The 20,017-nt window shown below is 39.3% G+C and overlaps 1 protein-coding gene across 1 annotated transcript in view; it reads left to right on the forward strand.

Moving 5' to 3' along the window:
- The window catches only part of kcnh5b (potassium voltage-gated channel, subfamily H (eag-related), member 5b), a 127,408-nt gene that overhangs the window by 11,196 nt on the left and 96,195 nt on the right, over positions 1–20,017 (forward strand). The window contains exons 3-6 of the mRNA XM_023405307.2: positions 204–310; positions 1,701–1,829; positions 11,636–11,751; positions 16,819–17,211. Coding sequence (XP_023261075.1) covers positions 204–310; positions 1,701–1,829; positions 11,636–11,751; positions 16,819–17,211 — 745 coding nt within the window. The remainder of the gene's footprint in view (positions 1–203; positions 311–1,700; positions 1,830–11,635; positions 11,752–16,818; positions 17,212–20,017) is intronic.

Consider the following 20,017-nt stretch of genomic DNA (forward strand, 5'->3'; position numbering starts at 1 on the left):
GAGAGCTGAATTTATGCTGCTGCTGCATCAATTTACTCAGTTTAAAAACCAAACATAAAACTTAATGAAATCTTTATGGTAAGATAACAGATTGTCAATGCCATTACAAGTATATGGGATATACTATAACAGGGTTCAAAGGCTAAAGGGTCAGGAAACAATCAATTGTTGCTGTTTCTCATGTCACTCGTTTCCTGTCCTAGTTTTATGTACGGAGAGCTGACGGACAAGAAGACCATCGACAAAGTCAGGCAGACGTTCGACAATTATGAGTCCAACTGCTTCGAGATCCTGCTGTACAGAAAGAACAGTGAGTGCTGACATCTTGCTTAGATTGTTGTAATGCCTAGTACCACTGTCTTCACTATTGATTACTCTGTTGATGTTCTGATTAATGAATTCATCACTTGTCTATAAAATGTCAGGAAATTAAAAAACATAAATATGAAATGAGAAATGCCCACCAGAGTTTGCCAGAGCTCAAGGTGACATCGTCAGGTTTTAAAAGAGAAATTATCACATTTTAAAAAACGGAAGCAGCTGATGTTTGTCATTTTTGCTCGGTGAACATTTATCACCCATTATCATTTTCAGCTGTAGCACTTGCCTTGTTCATCTTAACACTTGAGCAAATGCTCAGATTTGTTACACTGAATGGTATTTATTTGTATAAAACAATGTATTGCTGGAGTTTTAATTGTCAACAAATCCCATGTGAAGATCTCAAACCAATAATCCATGTCTCCAACTAACAAGTGTTGTGTGTGTATGAAAGCCTGATGAATCTTATTCCTCTGAGCCATAGAGCTCCATTGTCATCCAGAACCTGTTAACACACATCAGTGAGCTGCGCTGTTGCAGTGGTGACATGTTCCTTCATCACCATCAACACACACTGTAGTTTATTTAGACTCAGTCCCACACACACCTCCCTGTTGCCCCAAATACTCACTAGGGCACCAAATGTGCATTAATCCGCCGCTGAAAATAGTCCTCAAACATTTCACTATTTCCTCCTGTTCGACAAAATCTACTGTAACCAGCTGTTTAGTAAATTACTTTTTTTTTTTTTTAACAAATATTTATATTCATGAGCTGTTTTTAAAGATTTCTGAAAACTATGTTATGTCAGATTTTTTCTTTATTAATCAAGTTATACTGATCTTTTAAGTTCTTCCATCTTCTGTTTAAACCTGTTGTGTTTTATTTTCCTTCTACTGGAAAAGGAACAGATTAAATTCCAAACAAAAATTATGATCATATCTGTTTAATGCTGAGCAGTTTCAACCACTGCTTTTCTCTGCCAGGTCAGATAATTTTTTGGAAATATGGATGAAATATAACTTCAACACGTCAACCTAGGTAGAAAAGTATTAGATGCTTCAGCTGTATTAGAGCATCTGTATCAGTCTCTGGATCACTTACCAGAAAAAACTTCAGGGTGGAGGAGTGTTGGGCAGAAACACAGTAAAAAAAAGATTTTTAAAATGGCTCAAATGTGCTGACAAATCAGGTGAAGGAGGGGCCCCTTGATCATCTCTGTGTTTTTGATTGTTGGTCAGACAAAATTGGGCTATAGGAAATTGTGATGGCGACTCCTCACCAAATTATCACACTGTGTATAGACTAAACAATTGAAAGAAAAAAAAATATGGACCTAATTAGGAGAACACAGCTAAGAGCTTGTGATGTCTTTGCAGGAAGTCCAGTGTGGTTCTACATGCAAGTGGCTCCCATCAGGAACGAGAACGACAAGGTGGTTCTGTTCCTCTGCACGTTTAAGGACATCACCCTCTTCAAGCAGCCCATCGAAGACGAAACCACCAAAGGTGAGCGTCTCTCTTCGACAGCCACAAGGCTCTGCTTCTCAAAACATCTCTGCACAAACAACGACTTCTCTCTCTGTTTTTTTTCTGAAGATTATTTTTGGAGAAGGCTTGTTTTATTATTAGATAATTCACAGTAGAATTTAAGAAGAGACATGTGGAGAACGATGTGCGACCAAAAGTCTTTGATGGATTTGAAAACCTGAGTACATGATGTACAGCTTAGTGTGCGGAGACACCAGGAAAGATTATTTTTATGCTGTTTCTGTTTTATTAGATAGTAAAGAGTTACAGGGGGGGCGGCGATACAGGGGCTGACATGTGACAAAATTTCTGAGTGGGAACCAAATTAGGACATGGCTGGATGCCCCAGTATGTAATGTAATGCCACTTTGGCTCCTGGTGGGACATATAATTATGTTTCTTCATTCTCCTTCCTCCCAACTTCATTTTCTTCCTCTGCCATCATCTTCCTCTCTGATATTTTCACTCCCTGGCTTTTGTTCTTCTCCTCCTATATCTTTTATACTCATCCTGTCTTTTTCCTCCTCTACTTATTTTTCTCTTGCTGTCCTCATCCTGTTTTTTTATAGTATTTGTTCGCCTTTTTCTAAATCACCTTCTCTCTTATCCTCCTCTGCCCTGATATTTTAATTATCTATCTTTTTTCCTCTCCTCCTTCTTAATGTTATGTTTTTCATATTTCTTATCTTGTCTTTTACTTTTTCCACCTTTTCTTCTCCTACTCTTCTCCTCTCACTCATCTTCCACCCTGATATTTTAATCCCCTGGCTTCGTGTCATTCTGTCCTCCTCCTCCTTCTTTTTATTCTGGTCTTATTGATACTCCTATCACTCTCCTCCTTTGTCCTTTTTTTTTCCTGTTTATTTTCTCAATCTTTGTTTCCATTGTTGTCCTCCTCTTCATCCCTCCTCTTATACCTCTTCTCCTCCTCTTCTACCTCCTTGTGTTCTGCCTTCGTCTTTCCATCTCTCTCCTCACTCTGTCCCTCTTCCTCCTCTTCTGTCATTTTTCTCCCACTGCGAAGTCTCAGAACATTTTCATTTTTGTTTGCGACAAATCTTTTTTCCCGCTCTTATTTCATTCCAAGCTGCAGCTGGATGAAAAAAAAAGGGAGTCAAGTCTTGTTTCGCTGTGATGTGGGAACGTCTCGAGCTGTCAGGTTGTGTTTGAGGAGGTTGTGGTGCTGTCAGGAATCACAGGAGATGTGGGTGGCGGTGTTGTCCTCCATGCCCTGACTGATGCACAGTGTCAGCTTCCCGCCCTGGGAGTCGTTCTTGGCGCCGCTGAGCGGGTGTGTTTGCCCTTTGACAAGGATCCCCCACCCACCCCTTCCCCCTTCCCCCCTTCTCAATGTAAACACGTGCACACACATGCAGTGATGCCCCCTCCCAATCCCCCCGCTGCAGAGACCTGCCCTGAGTGTGTCGTGTGATTTGTTTAATAATTCATTATGTGCGCTCAGCGACACATGAATAACATGGGTTGAACATGTAATTAGTGCTTGAGTGGAACTAATATTGTCACATCAGTGTGTTGACGTCTGTGTGAGTCAGATGAAGCTTCTGCTGACAACATTCAGACTGAGTTCTGTCATCAGATGTCTGTGATTTGTTGATACGTCACTTTGTCCAGCAAAATGTTAAGCAAAGTATAAATACTTTAGAGGCTGAAATGACCTGTAATGTAAAAAAAATGTTTTCATTTGTTTCATCTTAGCCCAAGCAACCGTCAATGCATATTTTCCTCGTTGTCATTGATCTCCTTAATTTTTACGTTGTTGTTTTAAGTTGTTGAAAATTAGGCCAAAAATGTTATCACAATAAAAAATATTCATATCACAGACCAGGACAAAAGTAGTCCACGGTGTCCTTGTACCATATGAATGTTGTGTTGGACTGTGTTGTTGCTGAGCACCTCTCTATTGTGAAGCCTGTGGGTTGTTTGTCGTGATGTAGCAGATGTTGGTCGAGACTGACGACATGTTGCATGATCCAAAGCGTGGAAGCAGCTGAGGTGATGAAATAAGTTTGGTGTATTCCCGCTCTTGGTCGGGGTGGTTTTCCGGCACAGATCTCCAGCTGCACTCATTTACTCACTCCATGATTCTGTTGTTGTTTTGTGTGACCAAACAACACACCTGTTAAATTATTGGCTGTTTGTTGCTTGTAGCACGCTGCATTATCAAGGGATATTGTAGACTGTTTATGAGTCAGGGAGGGAGCATGCTTGGGGTTTGTTGATGCAACTGCGAGTTATCGAACTTTCTATTGAACAACTTTCTTATTTGTAGCTGAGCTAGAAAAATCTTTCTGTGTGTGTGTGTGTGTGTGTGTGTGTGTGCGTGCGTGCGTGCGTGCGTGTGCGTTTGTTTGTGTGTTTGTGTGGTGTAGCAAACCACATATATTGTATAGTAGCAGTTATCAGCCGGTCATGTGTTGTGTTCAATGCCACAAAAGAGATTTGTTTTTACAGTAACTGTAAAAAAAAAAACCAAAAAAAAAAACCCGTTCAGACTGAACAATAATGAGAGGAAACACAGATTATTAAAGATGCAAGGTACAAATCTGAATGTAAATCTGATCAGTGTGAAATCTGAAAATTATTTGGTGCCTATTTTTGTCTCACAGATATGAACATTTTTCTTTGACATAAAAAACGTAACTCAAAGGCTACGTACAAACTTTTACCAGAACTTTAAAAACATCAACTGTATGATTAATTTATTAATGGATTAATCAACAGGAAAATAATCTGCAAATACTTTGATACTCAGTTCATTGTTAATGTTGTTTTTCAAAATAAAAGTCTGAAATTCTTTGGGTTTGGGGTAGCTGGATAAAACAAGCAAACTAATGAGATCATCTTTGACTTCAGGAAATTGCCATTTTGTAGACCAATCAATTAATCAATACATTGAGAAAATGATGGGCAGATCGTATTTCTCAGTTGACAGATTCTGCACAGTTGTCATACTTTGTATATAATGGTAAAATGTCATCACAGTAGTAGGCAAGTGTTAACTGCATTGTTAAACAGATGTTTATTGTAGACATTCATAAAATGTAATAAACCAGTAAAACAAAATCACCTTGGCAACAAGGCTGCACATTGCTGTCGGGGGTTTGACTGACGTGCTGCAGCCAGACTGAAGCCAGCCAGTACACTATGTGTATTTCAGTACAGTACAGCTTGTTTGGGGCCACAGTGAGGGCACATCATTACTCTGCTGTGTCACAGAACAGCGTACTGTGGGCTGCAGTTTAACCCGCCTGCTGATTAGAGGGGTGGGATAGGCTATTTGTGAGGGAGGGAGATTCATCGCCGCAGGCCCTGGCAGCTGAGTTTGCTAGTGTTGCAGACCAAAACTTGCTCTTGGCTCCGTCTCCGGCAGCTCTGGCGGCTCGGGCGGCTTAGCACGCCACAACATGTCAGCGTCAGCCGAGTGGGAGAGAGATCCTGGTCTGCTGAAGATGTCCACCACTCAACTTAAAATAACAAAATAGGTTTTAAATGTATTGTCTGCACCTTGTGACCCTGTGTTCATGCCTCCGTTTTGCCTCAAATTGCTCTCCTTTCCGTGCACTACATTCTGTATTGTTAACACTTTTTTTAGCATACACGTGGAGCCACCAGCCAGTTTTGTTCACCTGATAGTGCGGTATATCATCAGCTGAGCACATGAAAAGCACAGATTTATGCTATTTCCATCATCTGACTCAACAGGTGCCTTTTCAGTTATTTTAGAGTATTTTAGATGAGCACCATGAGCTGTGGCTGCTGGTCGTGGTTATCAAGGTGACTCCACAGACGGCAGAGCAGGTTCAGTTAATCCTCTCAGCACCATCAGTGTAGGAAAACAGCAACAAAAAGATCAACAAAGCTAAACGTGTCAGGGCAGAAATCTCAGCATCATATTGCTGTATTATTCCTTTCCTTTACTATTGCTTCGTCAGCACCTGTAGAAGCTTCACAGGCGGATGTCGGCTCAGCCTCAGACAAGACATCATTTCAGGTAGACAGTTGATCATGATGAGTGACGAGACTGAGGCAAGAGCACAGGAGCTTCAGGCTTAAAGCCGCTGAACATTTTTACTACTGAATTCTGTCATTTTGCTTGATACAGTTGTTGGACATTGTTCAAAAGCTGTAATATTCACCTTAGAATTACTGAAAGGAGTTTTACTTAATGGAATTCAATGACTGTATCTTTCAATAAAATACCATTTGAGTAACTGATTTGGATTGAAAACAAATAAAAATAATATTACCCAACAAATTGACCTTTGATCTAATTAAAAACGGCTTGACTTAATTAATTAGTCTCATAGTTCATACAAGGTAACTGCACTTGAGCCAGCTTTGGGCCAGAGTTGTCCCCCAGAGTTTGACCAATACTTGAGCCGACCAACCAATGAACTGATTCACTAAATTCCCACCATGAGGTGATTTCCTTTCACTATGACACATAGGACATAAAAATCCATATCTTCAATATGGAAGCAACCACCGTTTGTGAAATGTGATGCCATCATGCTAGATCTGTGTGTGAGGAGTGCTTGCAAATCTCTTTTGTGAAACAGGCCCCTGGCATGTTGGCGTTTGGCTTCCTTTACCTGTATGGACAGAATGAAAATACATTAATTCTTATACCTTGAAATAGGAATAGCAGCTACAAAGAAGCTAATATTGCTGACTTAGTCTTTGGTTGCAGCTCAGTACCCATGTTCCAAACCATAGATAATGAAACCAGATACAGATTAAAGTAAACAACCTAACATGTTGGGTGTGAACTCAGCTGCAGTTGTGTTAAATGAAGACAACCCTCTTACGTCTTATCAACAAACATGTAAATCAGCCTTTTGCATTGACTGTTAATGCAGCTGTATCCATGTGATAACCTCAGTGACACACCTGAACTCTCCCACACTCCACCTTTCCTTCAGTATCCCAGCTTAGTTTGTAAGTGCACACACAGTCAGGGCAGTACAACATGGACCTCCCCCGCTGATTCTAAAAGAAAGATGTTAAATTTGGACATGTGCTTATCAGGTGTTCTACACGTGTCTGTGTCTCCTGAAGGACAAACCACTCTGTTGTCTTTGTCGTGCTCTACAGTTTTGTGCGAGCCGTCCTCGGAGTGGAACTGCTGATCAAAATCTTATTTCAGAATTCACTTTGGTGGTGCATGCACCAGTTCTGCTCTCCCGTTATTTTTAGCTCAGGCCTTTTACTTTTTTTTTTTATTTCCACTTCCATTGTGCTCCAGTCTGATAAATCACGCAGCGTTGCATTCTTGAGGGGAACCATAGCAGGAGCATTATTATTAACTGTGAAAAAAGACCTCTTATTTACTTGTCCTGCAGTTTCTCTTCATGCTCTGTGAGGTCCTTTTGTCCTTCTGTGTCAGTATGTACGGCGGAGACCTGTAAGCTGTCAGCATGTATTTACATGAGCGCCGCCAAGACAAATTCCTCCATTTTACTTCACGGTGAAAGTGGTTCTGGCTTTGAATAAGAACACATTGGCTTGCTTTCCGTGCCAATGCTTTGCTATTATGCTCAAACACATTAGGGCATTGTACTACTCTATAATAAATGCACACTATACAGTGAATTATGCAACCGCTGTTAGTGTATAGGCAGTATAGAAAATCACTCAAGAACTTTGCTTAAGTAAAAGGAGTAACGCCACAACTGAAGACTACTCCATTACAAGTAAAAGCACTGCAATCAAAGTTCTGCTTCAGCAAAAGCATTAGCAGTTAGCCTAGCTACGTTTATCATCTTTGACTTTATAACCAATAAGACGCATCCATCCTTAAGTATACTCAGATGTTTTACAGCGACAGTCTAACTTGTTCAGGCACAACTACTGTCTGATGTTTGCTAACTTCTGTTTTACCCAGATGTTGCAGATGTTGCTGAGTCAGACTGGTCTACTGTTTTAGCAGATTAATGTTTCGGTGTCTTATCACAAGAATCCAACTAAAAGCAGACACCTAATTTCCTGCCAGATGAAGAGTTTGATAGTTGTTGTTTGTCGTTTCCTTTTCCACTCACTCTGAGCCAGTTTTTTGCACTTCATTAAAGGGAGGGGCTCATTTAGCAAAAGTTACTGAGGCTCACTGAAGATTCAAGAATAAAAAGGACTGTTTTTGTTTTCAGAAAGTAGCTCTTGTGGAGGATTTTCCTCTGTTTTTCACTTTTTCTCTTTTGTTGTAACTTTGTCACTCAGATAAAGATAACCTTTTGTAAGTTAGTGTTTTACTCCTTTCTACTGCTTTAGTTTAACCTCTGAAATGACATTTTATGACATTCACAATTATTGTAATAAACATTACCAGGGAGAGCTTGTCTCTGCTCTCTCTTTCTTGACAGAATCAGCAACATTTGGAGCAAACTTTTATTCTTGTTCTTCAAAATAAATTCCTGCCATGAGAGTTTTTTTATTTGAATATTGTCCTTTACACCAGGTAAATAATGTTCAAATTACTGATGTGTCATCATGTACTTGGTTCATTTTAATGCATCAGTGGTAAAAACCCCCTTAACTTGAGATACAAGGTTTTAATTTGAAGACTTATAAACTCATCAGGAAAATCCTCAAGCTCCAAAATTAATAAATAATTGAGCATGAAATTTAATTGTCAATCTTGTAAATGGTACTTTGACAAAGAAAGAGAAGGGCTGTGTATTGTAAATTATCATGTGAACGATATTTTATACCATTTCCATGACAAGTCAGAATATTTCACTGAGGAAGACTGAGATGCCGTTGAAGGTCCAAAATTAGGAAGAACTTGTTGCAATTTTTGTTTTTCTTCTTTTTTTTTTTATATGTCATTAAGCTGAAACAAGGCTAAGATACAAAGTTTTTGCCTATTGGTGGTAATGTTGTTTTTTTTTTTTTTTTTAAGTATATTTTTGGGGCTTTTTATGCCTTTATTTGATAGTATAGTGGAGAGAGACAGGAAACAGGGAGGCAGAGAGGGGGAATGACATGCAGTTAAAAGGCCGTGCGATGCGGGATTCGAACCGGGGCCAACTGCAGCGAGGACTGTAGCCTCTACACATGGGGCGCCTGCTTAGACCACTACGCTACACGACGCCCCGGTGTTAATGTTTTTGAACTCATGCAAAATCTAGTAAATTGTGCAAACCAGCTACAGCTATCAGATAAAAGCAGTGGTAAAAGAAAACATAGCATTTTCTGTTTCAATGTACAGTACTTGCATAGATGTTCTTAAGATGTTCTTCAAGTTAATTGACAGTTTTCTCTGAGGCTCAGATGACTCTGGGCTATTTGAAATACTTTTCAACAGCCAACAATATATACAATATATACAGTAATATACAGTGAGTTACATAAGCACTACTGCAGCAATTTTCCTCCAGGAATGATCTAAAAAAAAAAATCTCAATTTTTGGCTAAGAGCACCCAGGCTTATTATTTATGGCTTTACAGTGCCAACTTTTAGTATTAGCAGATCACATAAAAGACGCCGCAGTGAAGCTGAAGATGTACAGAAAGCTACTCAGCAGCCACTACAACAGTTTCCTCAAGGTAAAGTGAGTGATTGGGACTTGCTCAGAATAAGCTTTGAATAGATTGTATATTTTGTTGATATCTATCCTATATGGGTCTCAGTGCCATGTTGTGTTTTGCAGTTTTCACACCACTGCACACAGAAGTGAATGGCTGCCTCCAACAGAAAATGAAAGGGTCAGGCGGCTGGAGGCCTGAGGGTTAAAAGCTATTTCAAAGTCCACTTTTTATTCATAATGGTCCCTTCAAAGGGCCGGGTCGATCACAATGTGTGACTACTGTATTTGGTGTGCCTCTGATGCGCTACTCTCTGCCCTTTCAAACATTTGATTTTATTTTTAGAGCAGTACAGTAAGAGCAAACCGTCCTCCCAAATTGTGTTCGGCCTCTTTCAGCAGCAGTGTGGTCAGCCCCACGGCAAGAGAATAACCACTGCCGGACAGGCTGGTATTAATTAGAGAAACTTCAGCCTAAAACACATGAACACTCAGCTTCATGTTCTGCATTAATGGGTTTAATATCATAATAAAAGAGGAGGAGGTGGAAATACTGGCCTTGCTCAAACAGTATAATAGTTTTTCATAAAGCCTGCTATGTATTTCCACAACACTGATAATAAACTATCACTTCTCAAGACAGCATGATAAGATGCTTATCAGCTGTCACAATAAGAATATATTAAGGAATGGATATTTGTGGAATAAAATGATTTGATCCAGGGCTTGTTATGCAGCAGTGACTCCCTGTCCCCTTGACCTCTATACACCCAGTTGCTCCACCTATAATAAAAGCCCCAATCAAAGCTGTTGGCAAGCTTCTTATTTTTAGATATCATCAGCTGTAGTCAGTCAGTGATAATGTCATGATTAATTGTTTGCCAAATTACAAAATTAAACTGTTACGAAGTAAACACATATTGCGAGCCGGTGCTCTTGGCAAGACTAGTAAGTAAACAGCTGATAATGCTAACATTAGCTATGTAGCGACAGCAAGACTTACAAATAGCTCAGCTAACTCCAAAGTGGAGACTGAGTTGCAGCCATCAACAGGATCATTTAGATCATGTCTGATGTCTTCAACTTTAACTGTCAGATGTGACTTACACAACAGTCATCACTAAATAAGACACTTTTGAAAGTAATTGTTCGTTTTGAGAGTAACGGTAACATTAAAGTGTCCCAGTTATTCAATTATTATCTCACTAAAAGTAAGCCGATCAGCTTTGATACTGAACTTTGAAGTCCCATGGTGAATCAAAGGGTTTTATAGTTTCTATAAGTTCTAATTCTCTGTTATGTAATCAAAATCAATATTAGTCATGTCTAATATATAACGTGTGTCTAATATCCTCGTTTTGTATTAAATAGTGTTTTTCAGCTCTGTACATTGTCTAGCTTAAATAAAGCAGTTACTCAATAGAAATGTACTAATGGACCCAGTTGATCCTACTTTACCCAGACAGTCCTAGCTCAAACATTGTATACAAAATTAGTGTACAAGTGGTAAAAGCAGTAACCACACTGAGACGAGGACATAAAAATATCATTGGTTTGAAACTTGAAAATCTATCTCAGACAGTAGCTTTCCTCCCTTAAGCTTTCATATTTATTAGACAACCATATGCTAAATTTTCAGTGATTTCTTTGGTGTTGATCCCCCGAAGGAGAAATTCTCCTTCAGCTCCCGCATCCATGTAGAGGTCAGAGCACGCTGGACGGCTGCAGAGTGGAAACCCTGCAGCTGGTGGAGATTCAGTTGTGTTCAAGGACGCTTTGAGCTTGGTGCGTTGTTTGCCATGAAGGCAGGGCTCATGCTGCATTCACATCATGTTGGATGTACTGTAAATATGAGCTATCAACTGGGGAAAAAATTCACTTCCTGTCAGTTCTCTAGTGGCAAGTACAAGTGGAAGCTGTGGGAATATTTTGGAACCACAGTACGCCTCTGTTGGAGTCATGAATTGGGTAACTGTGTCAACAGTGGTGGCAAATGAGGAAGCAGGTTCAGAAATGTTTGTTTTTCTTTGCTGTTTGAAGTGTTTGCCTCTTAACCAACAAAACATATTTGCAGTTTTGTTGTATATAAACTTACTGTAAATGTAGCAAAGGTACATTTTATTTTTGGTCATCAAAGCATTGTCTCACCGTGCCATTCTTTCTTTCTTCATCAGCTGAGATCTGAAGTGTGATGCAGCTGTGATGACTGTGACTTGAGCACTGATTAATGTCTCGTCTTTGCAGGATGGACCAAGTTTGCACGGCTGACACGTGCGCTCACCAACAACCGCAACACGCTGCAGCAGCTAGCGCCCATAGGCAAACATGAAGTCAGCCATAAACAGTCCAGACTGGCAGAGGTGAGCACAAACACACACAGAAATACACAGACTCACACATGCAGTACATGCTTACTCTTACACCCCTCACACTGTACATTATACCATGACCATACTGTTTTTAACTGTTGTTCTAAAGCAGGTGTGTATCTAAACTGCAGGAAACTATCTGAACGATAATAACTAAGTACTTCTGCTTGAAGCCAGGAATCCACTTCTCTCTCACTGGTTAAACTGTCTTCAAGCAAATGTGGATATATAATACAATTTATCTATCTGAGCACCAAAGTTATGCAGCGTATTACTGTGCAGTATAATTTATTTCTTGGCTCACTAGTTAGCCAACATCAGCTTACAGGACCAGAGCTATGAGTGGGTCAATATAATGTCAGACAACAGGGCAAAAAAGTAGTAGCTACGATTAGCTAACATAAATCCACCGTCACTTCATCTTCATTCATCATATGAAGCATAATTTCATTAGCCAGCGAAGGTCTTAGGCCTTGGGAAATGTTGTTTTCATACGACTACATAAGACTAAGTAAACAATATAAGATAATGTTTAAAACGATGTGCCACCCCTGTCTAGATAAATAAATGAGCTTTTAGTTATCTTACTCCAAATGTCGGTGTGATTATGCAGAACCCAAAATTAAACTTGTGCTCTCAATTAACTTGGAACCAAAACTGTCAGGTTTCATAAACATAGTTTTTATGGATCAGCTCTGAAAGCTCCAAACAAAAAAAACTACCGACTTAAACTTGATTAAATAATAACAAGATACCAATAGTTCCACAGGAACAGTAGCTAACCTGTTACCTGGAAGTTGGTGCCACTGCAGGCCCCTCCATGCACACACACTGCAAATATGCCACCGTAGCAACTCTCTGCTCTTTATTCATTATTTCTGCACAAATAAACCCTCATATTAAACATTAACAGCCACATGCAGACCTTTTAATCAGTAATGGGCGAAAGCAACCACACAGATGTGCATCCATAAATGAATACAGCCATGCAAGCATACTCCACTTTCTCACACACAACCACGTCCTCAATACATCCATCCTCCCCACCCCTCCCTCAGCACACACTCGCGTCCCAGCCTCATTGGAGCTGCAGTTGTTTGACACAGTGAGCGGTGCTTCCTCTGCTCCCGTGGACTGCAGGTGTCATTAAAATTTCATGCTGGGTGGAGAGACAGGTTACTTTGGGCACTCAGAGTGATTGTGACTGCTGCTAGAAAATTTAGAAAATGAATTTTTGGGTGGGGAGAAGATGAGAGAAGATGTTTCCTCTTGCCAGAGCTCCGCCTCCTGTTTTATTCATGAAGGTTTGAGTTAGCTGTATCGCCTTTAATCAGAATTTGTTTGAGTTTCATCCCTGCTCATCACACGAAGTGAGCAGTGTTGTGCATTTTAGCAAAAGTGTCACTTCCAGGGCTGTTTAAAGGTGGCGAGGGCAGAGAGAGGAGTGAAAGGAGGAGGAAGTGAAGCAGGGCGGGGAGGGAGAGGAAAAAGAGGATGAAATGGTGAAAGGGCAGTGAAATGAGAGAGGGGGAGCAGAGAGAGCAGCGTAAATTAAGTAAGGAAGTAGTGTGGGAGTCAAGTCAAGTTTTTTCTGTGTAGTCATTATAGTGTAGATAGCAAATCACAACAGAAGTTATCTCAAGGCACTTTTCAAATAACGGTCTAGACTGTACTCTTTATAGTATTACAGACTCATGATCTTAGTTAAGTTGAACAATGGTTAATTAAAAAGTACCAGCTCCGATGCACATGTACTTGATCATAAATGTTCTTCCTTATCCGTGATCTGTTTTTTTCCAAGTTTTAGCTGTAGTCTCTGCTATTGCTGTCTGGAAAATACATGTACTGTATTTTCAGCAATTAAATCTCCTCTTATGAAGATAGATTTTATATAATTACGAATATGTTGTCATTAGACTGGGAAAGAGCAGGAGGAAATAAGTTAAGGAAGTGCGGAAAGTTAGAGACTAAAAATATGAAAGAAGTTGTGAAGGGAGGAGAGGAGCAAGCAATGGACATAAAGATGTGAGGAAGAGAAGAATGTAAAAGCAAAAAAGAAGTAACATTGGGAAGGAGGCAGGGAGGGAGGAAGGAAGGGGCAAAGACAAGCTGATACACCCGGCTTCCCGTTTCTTGAACCTGGCGTTGGATGGCAGAGGGTTGCGTAATGTCCTGAGTGCACTCAATAGATATCGCAGGTGATCCATCTGCTCCTCAGCCTGAAAGGCACAGCTGGCGTCTTCTGTCGAGGGTGCTGTCAAGTGTCACATGATCAGAGCTGTTTTTTTCCTGTTTCTCCCCACAATACCTCTGGGCTCCTCAGTCCAACTTTTGAGTGGCGGCGCTGCTCTTGACCAGGAGCTGTTTGATTAGCGTCTCTGATGATAAGGAGTAGATGAGATGCAGCTCTGCCGGTATGAATCATCAGGAAAAGAGGAATTCTTCATCATGATGATGATGTTACTATTGTTACAATTATTTGTAGTCATAGGGACTATTGATAACTGACATACTATGAAGAAATAATAGTTGTAATGTTGGTAGTAATGCTGCAGTAGAATTAGCAGTGTTAAGTAGTAGAGGCAGGAGAAGAGTGACACTGGAACAGCTGGTTGTAAGAACAGTAGCAGTAATAGACACTGGTGGTAAAAGCAGTACTAGTAGTAGCAAAAGCAAGTGCACATTACCTAGTATCAACAGGACAAATATTAATAGCCGCAGTTGTAGTAGTAATACAAGTGTACAAGGGGTAGTATCTGCAGTAGAAGCAGGTTTTAATACTATCATCTTCAGTATACTAGTATCTATATTAGTAGCAATTGTTGAAACAGCAGTATTAGTACTAGAATTAGTCATAAAGGTTGCAGTTAAAGTACCACTGGTACTAAAGCTGTTACTTTAAAACTATTTGGTGGCAGTTTGTATTGAATAGTAGGACGTGTTAGGAGGTTTAATCATGTATTATATATCTGCAGCTGTAGGCCACATTACACTTCCTCTCTGCAGCAGCTGGATACAAATAGAATAATATTCAGTTTGGTGTAAAATGAGCTGAGTGGTTGATGTGTGATCGGTGTGTGTGGCCCGCAGAGGAAATCAAACTGCTGTCTGTGGGATTTAATGTGGTCTGTGTTTTGCAGAAGAGGCTGAGCTCAGCGGGGGTCAGATCACCATGCTGCAAAATTTAATGGCTGTTTTTAAAAATTTTCTTATCCCTTTTGGTCAACGTGTCTCTCCCTTTCATCTGATATTTCTTTTTCTCATTTCACTCCTCCTCTGTCTCTGTCTCATTTCAAGCCAAATTTATTCATAATGTGGTTTTGTCACAGAGAGTGCTGCAGAAAAAGATGAATACAGATGGAAAAAAGGAGAGGAAAATTTAGATATTCAAATTTAATATACTTTTCTTGCACTGTTGTCCCCCACACACCTAGCAGCAGGGGGTAATTATAACTAGACTAAAAAACAAAACAGAAGATTTCAGTTCACATTATTCTACTTAATCTTTTCCACATATCTCACTAATTTAATTCCATCTCTCTCCCCTTCAGTTTTCCTTTCTAGTCTGTGCTCTTTCACCCTTTCAAAACAGTTAAAGTGCATTTAGACGGTGAAATAGGAATGTAAAAATGTATAACCCTCTTCCTCAGGCTTCTGTTATACATATAATTGACTATTAGGAATATAAAAGACAGAATAATCCTAACTTTTTAGTCTACAACAGTAAAGTATATTAGGATTAATCAATATATCATTGCTCAGATGAAAGGGAAAAGTTTAAATTGTGCATAGTATGTGTAAACCTACAATAAATACAAAACAGTCTTAAAGAAGAAGAAAAACTTAATCTATATACATGCAGAACATTTACAATATATATTTCAGGATACAGTGATACACCCAAAGAGCTGCAGACTTGTTTTTAATTTGACAAATGAAATGTATTATAAACAGTATCTCAGTAAAGACAATATCTGTAATTTGAAAGCCTTGGCAATGAGATAAAAAAGGAGGTTCATTATTATTGGTCTCAGTTTTACAGCGGTACAGTGTGAAAACTAGGCCAGAAATCATGACGAATGAAATAAGATCACATAGATAAAGTTTTAATTTGTTGAGTCTAGGAGACGTGTGAAGCAGTGAGAGTTGAACTGTTTGAAGATACAAGTTTTATTTCTTTTTGAACATCTTTGAATGTGTGAAGTTTTTTTTTAAATTTGAATAATTATAGCAGACATACAGTGATGGAATGAATCTGTTTGTTTTTATTTTGTTCTGTTTAAGATTAACTGAGTCCTGTTTGTTGATGTATTTTATCATTTATTCATAATTTAACTTATTTTTAACTTACATACCCATTTCTATTTTTAATCATATGATGTGTTCAGGTGCTTTGTGTTTTTATCTTGTTTCTTTTTCTTTTTCTTTTTTTTGAAACCAGCCTTCTTTTGAAAGTGATTGATCAACTGACTGATCACATGATATGCTTTTTGTTTCTTAGTAATTGTCATAACATATAAAGATAAGATGAGACCATTATGCATCTAGAGGGAACTTTTATGCCCAAGATGCTACATAGTAAAATTAATATATACAAAGTAAAAATATCCTATGAACACATATATTTTAAAATTAAACATACATAGATAAATGTTTCAAATTACAATCAGAAATAAGTATGGATGGAAACAATGATACATATTCATTGGTAGAAAATTAGCATTTATTTAAAAGTGGATTTTGCAAAATGTTTGAAAATAATTAAAAAACAAAACTTGTAAAATACATGATCAAAATAAGATCAGATGAAAATAAACATGAGTGAGTAAATGAGATTCAAAAGTTAGCAGCTTCATAGACAAGTCTATTAAAGTGTGGATTTAAAGATGTAATTGAAATGGTCAGTGCATTTCTACAATGAATTTCCCAACGAATCATCTAATGAACATGATATATCTACATTAATAATAAGTTTTAGTGTGTGTTCATTACAGGGAACAACAAACTGTCATAAAAAGTTTTACTGAGTCAAGGTTCTTTGCTCTGTCTCATCTCCAGGTTTTGCAGCTCAACTCTGACATCCTCCCCCAGTACAAACAGGAGGCCCCCAAGACGCCTCCCCACATAATCCTACACTACTGCACCTTCAAGACCACCTGGGACTGGGTGATCCTCATCCTCACCTTCTACACGGCCATCATGGTGCCCTACAACGTCTCCTTCAAGACGAAGCAGAACAACATTGTGTGGCTGGTGCTGGACAGCGTGGTGGACGTCATTTTCCTGGTGGACATCGTCCTCAACTTCCACACCACGTTCGTGGGGCCCGGCGGAGAGGTGATCTCTGATCCCAAGCTCATCCGCATGAACTACCTGAAGACCTGGTTCGTCATCGACCTGCTGTCCTGCCTTCCTTACGACATCATCAACGCCTTTGAGAATGTGGACGAGGTACAATTTAGTTTTTTTCTGAATGGTTTTCTGTGTTGTGAGACAGGTGTGCACGAAGGGGAAACTATTCAAGAGGCCATGACTAGTCTCATCAAGCTCTGCCCCTGCAGCTCACAATCTCTCAACATAACCTGTAAATGGTTGATCAGCTTTAGAGACTTCTGTCCTGGAACAGAGACGTCGGGCTGATTACAGAGTGGTGTTCAGCAGGTGGAGTGCGTTTATATCCGAATATAACCACAAATGATTCTGTGTCACTGTTTCAATGGACTGCTCCTAATTGCATTTATGTTACATTTACTCATTTAGCAGATGCTTTTATTCAAAGCAACTTGCAAGTGAGGGACATCACTAAAGCTTCAGTTGCACCTGTGATTTTCCTGCTATTACAAATCAAAATATCTGCTATGTGAAAGGTCTCTATGGCTACATGAAGTTGACATTGCTGTTGACAAAAACATACAGTAAGTACTGCGAGATCCCTTGCCTGTAAAACCTTTTCCCAGCACTTCACTGTTCAAACACCACTTGGCCTTTAGATTATTACTCTAGAAAACATCAAACTAAATTAAACTCATGTATGAAAATCAGCTTCTGAATGAATCAAGGCCAATGCTGTTCATGACAGTTCATAACGAAGTTTCGTGTTCTATCTTGAGTGCCTAGATTACTGTAAGTAGTCTCAAGAGGGGATGAATCATCATCTCAACCATTTCCTCCAGTTTGCTGATTGGTGCAGTTTCCAGCTGCTGGCCTCATCTGAGTCACAGTGGAGGTTTGTTTTACACCTTGTATTAACATAGAGTCTGTTTCCTCATCCAGATAAGACATCTAGACAAACGCATTTATTGCAGGTGCGAATGCGTCAGAATGCTATCAAATCGACCGGGCCTCATCTGGAGGTGATCCGGCTCACATTGTGATTGAATCTCAGGCAGGTGTAAATGACAGATTTGAGATTTGGTTTGGTGGTTGAAAGGTAGGACAGAGGACAGAGCAGGAAAGAGTTTGAATATGATTTGTCAAACTGGTCCCCTCCCTCAGAGACAATGTTCCTGGCAGAAGAAATGGAGAAGTGACTTTTGTGGGGCAGCAAGGAAGTTTAGAAGACAACTATATATTGTTTAGTTGACTTCAGGAACTACACATGCTGGGAGTTGCAGTACTGCTGGTGATGTAACCGAAATGTTATCAGTGTGGCTGCAGGGTTGACGGTGTCGGTGTTGTGTAGTCGACTGCTTTGGTTGGTCCAGATTGTCCTCTTATGGATTGTGATAAAATTTGTTTCAGACAATCATGAGTGGCAGATGTTGTATCTTAATGACTTGGATGACTTTTCATTTAGCGCCACGAGCAGAACAAATATTTTTGGTTGGAGTAAAAATGTAAAGTAAAATGTCCTGATACCTTTGAAAGTAAATTTGGCACAGACAGTTACATTCTTCTCAAGGTCTTTTTTTAAAATTTTTTTTTATAATGTCTTCATTGAGTTTTCATTATACAGACATTAGCATTAATATGCATCTTCATCTAGTGTCATCAGGTCAAAATCAAAATTTGTCCAACACTTGATCATATACCTCCAAAGCTAATGACCTTTCCATGAGCCCCAGCTGTACTTAAGTGCGAATGTTAGCATCGCTTTTTATTCTGAATGAGATGATGATGGATCACAGTTTGCTTGGGAGAGAGGAGAGAAATTTGAATTTCTAAAAACAGTTAATTTCCAGTCGTCTTTCAGTAGCTCCTGCTGTAATAGCTTGAAATTCAATATTGAAATATTTAAAAGTCAGTACCCTGATGTCTGTAAAGCCACGTGGGTGTATTTAAATCTGCTAACATGTAGAACTGAACTGGGACCAAGTATAATGATGGTGGGATTGCGGTTATGATTTTCCATTGTGACTTAAGTGAGCCTCTTCAGGCTGAAGAACAAAAGCTGATATTGATCGAATAATGGCTTCATCAGCTGTTTGGCCTCAGGGATACACAGAAGAGGACATTCACCAGATTTTGACATTGGTAGAAAAACCTAATGTCACAGTGTATCTCACAAACTTTCACATCGCACTTAAGCAAATTCGGAGTCTAATTAGTTTGAGAAGATAGTGTTGGATATCTCTGCCTTTGGGAATGAGAGTTTTTAGATGCTGAACCTCTCTGTTTGATTTCTGGATGATTTTCCATAAGGAGATCAGGCCTGTTCTGAGTATTTTTCACGGCCATTTACACCCGTCAGATATCGAGGAGTTATATCAATATGGCCTCAAGTCCATTAGAGGTGATTTTCCACTTGGTTTCCCACAGAATTAATTAGACCTCAGTCTGAGTGGAAGGAGCCGTCTACTGACTGTGAAATGAAGAAAAAAGAACAAGTGACATCTACTTATATTGTGCTCGTGCATTTCTTAGTTTTATATTTGAGTATTTCATCTTTTCGTGAGTGGGTGTGTATTTTTTGTTGGTGGAAAAACACACATTTGTGTATCTGCAGGCACGTGCATGTGAACACACACTGCACTGTGGGTTTGTGTTTGTGCACTGACGTCCATTATTGAGTTGTGCGTCTGCAAGTGGGGGTTTAATCACAGGAGTTTTTGAACAGCAGTAATAATAATAATCATTATAATAATAATGATAATAGTAATACCAGTATTTGAGCTGCCAGTAGCTGAATTTTCAACATCTTTTCATTTTTAATGCCAAGAAATGATCCCACACCTCCCTCAGCAGTGTATTCTTGTCTGGAACAACATTAACACCAACACAACACACTAAAACTCTGACACACAAACTGGTGACTTTT

The sequence above is a fragment of the Seriola lalandi genome, unplaced genomic scaffold, assembly GCF_002814215.2.
Source record: "Seriola lalandi dorsalis isolate HSWRI2012SDOR001 ecotype SW California unplaced genomic scaffold, Sedor1 jcf7180002054271, whole genome shotgun sequence".
NCBI lineage: Eukaryota > Metazoa > Chordata > Actinopteri > Carangiformes > Carangidae > Seriola > Seriola lalandi.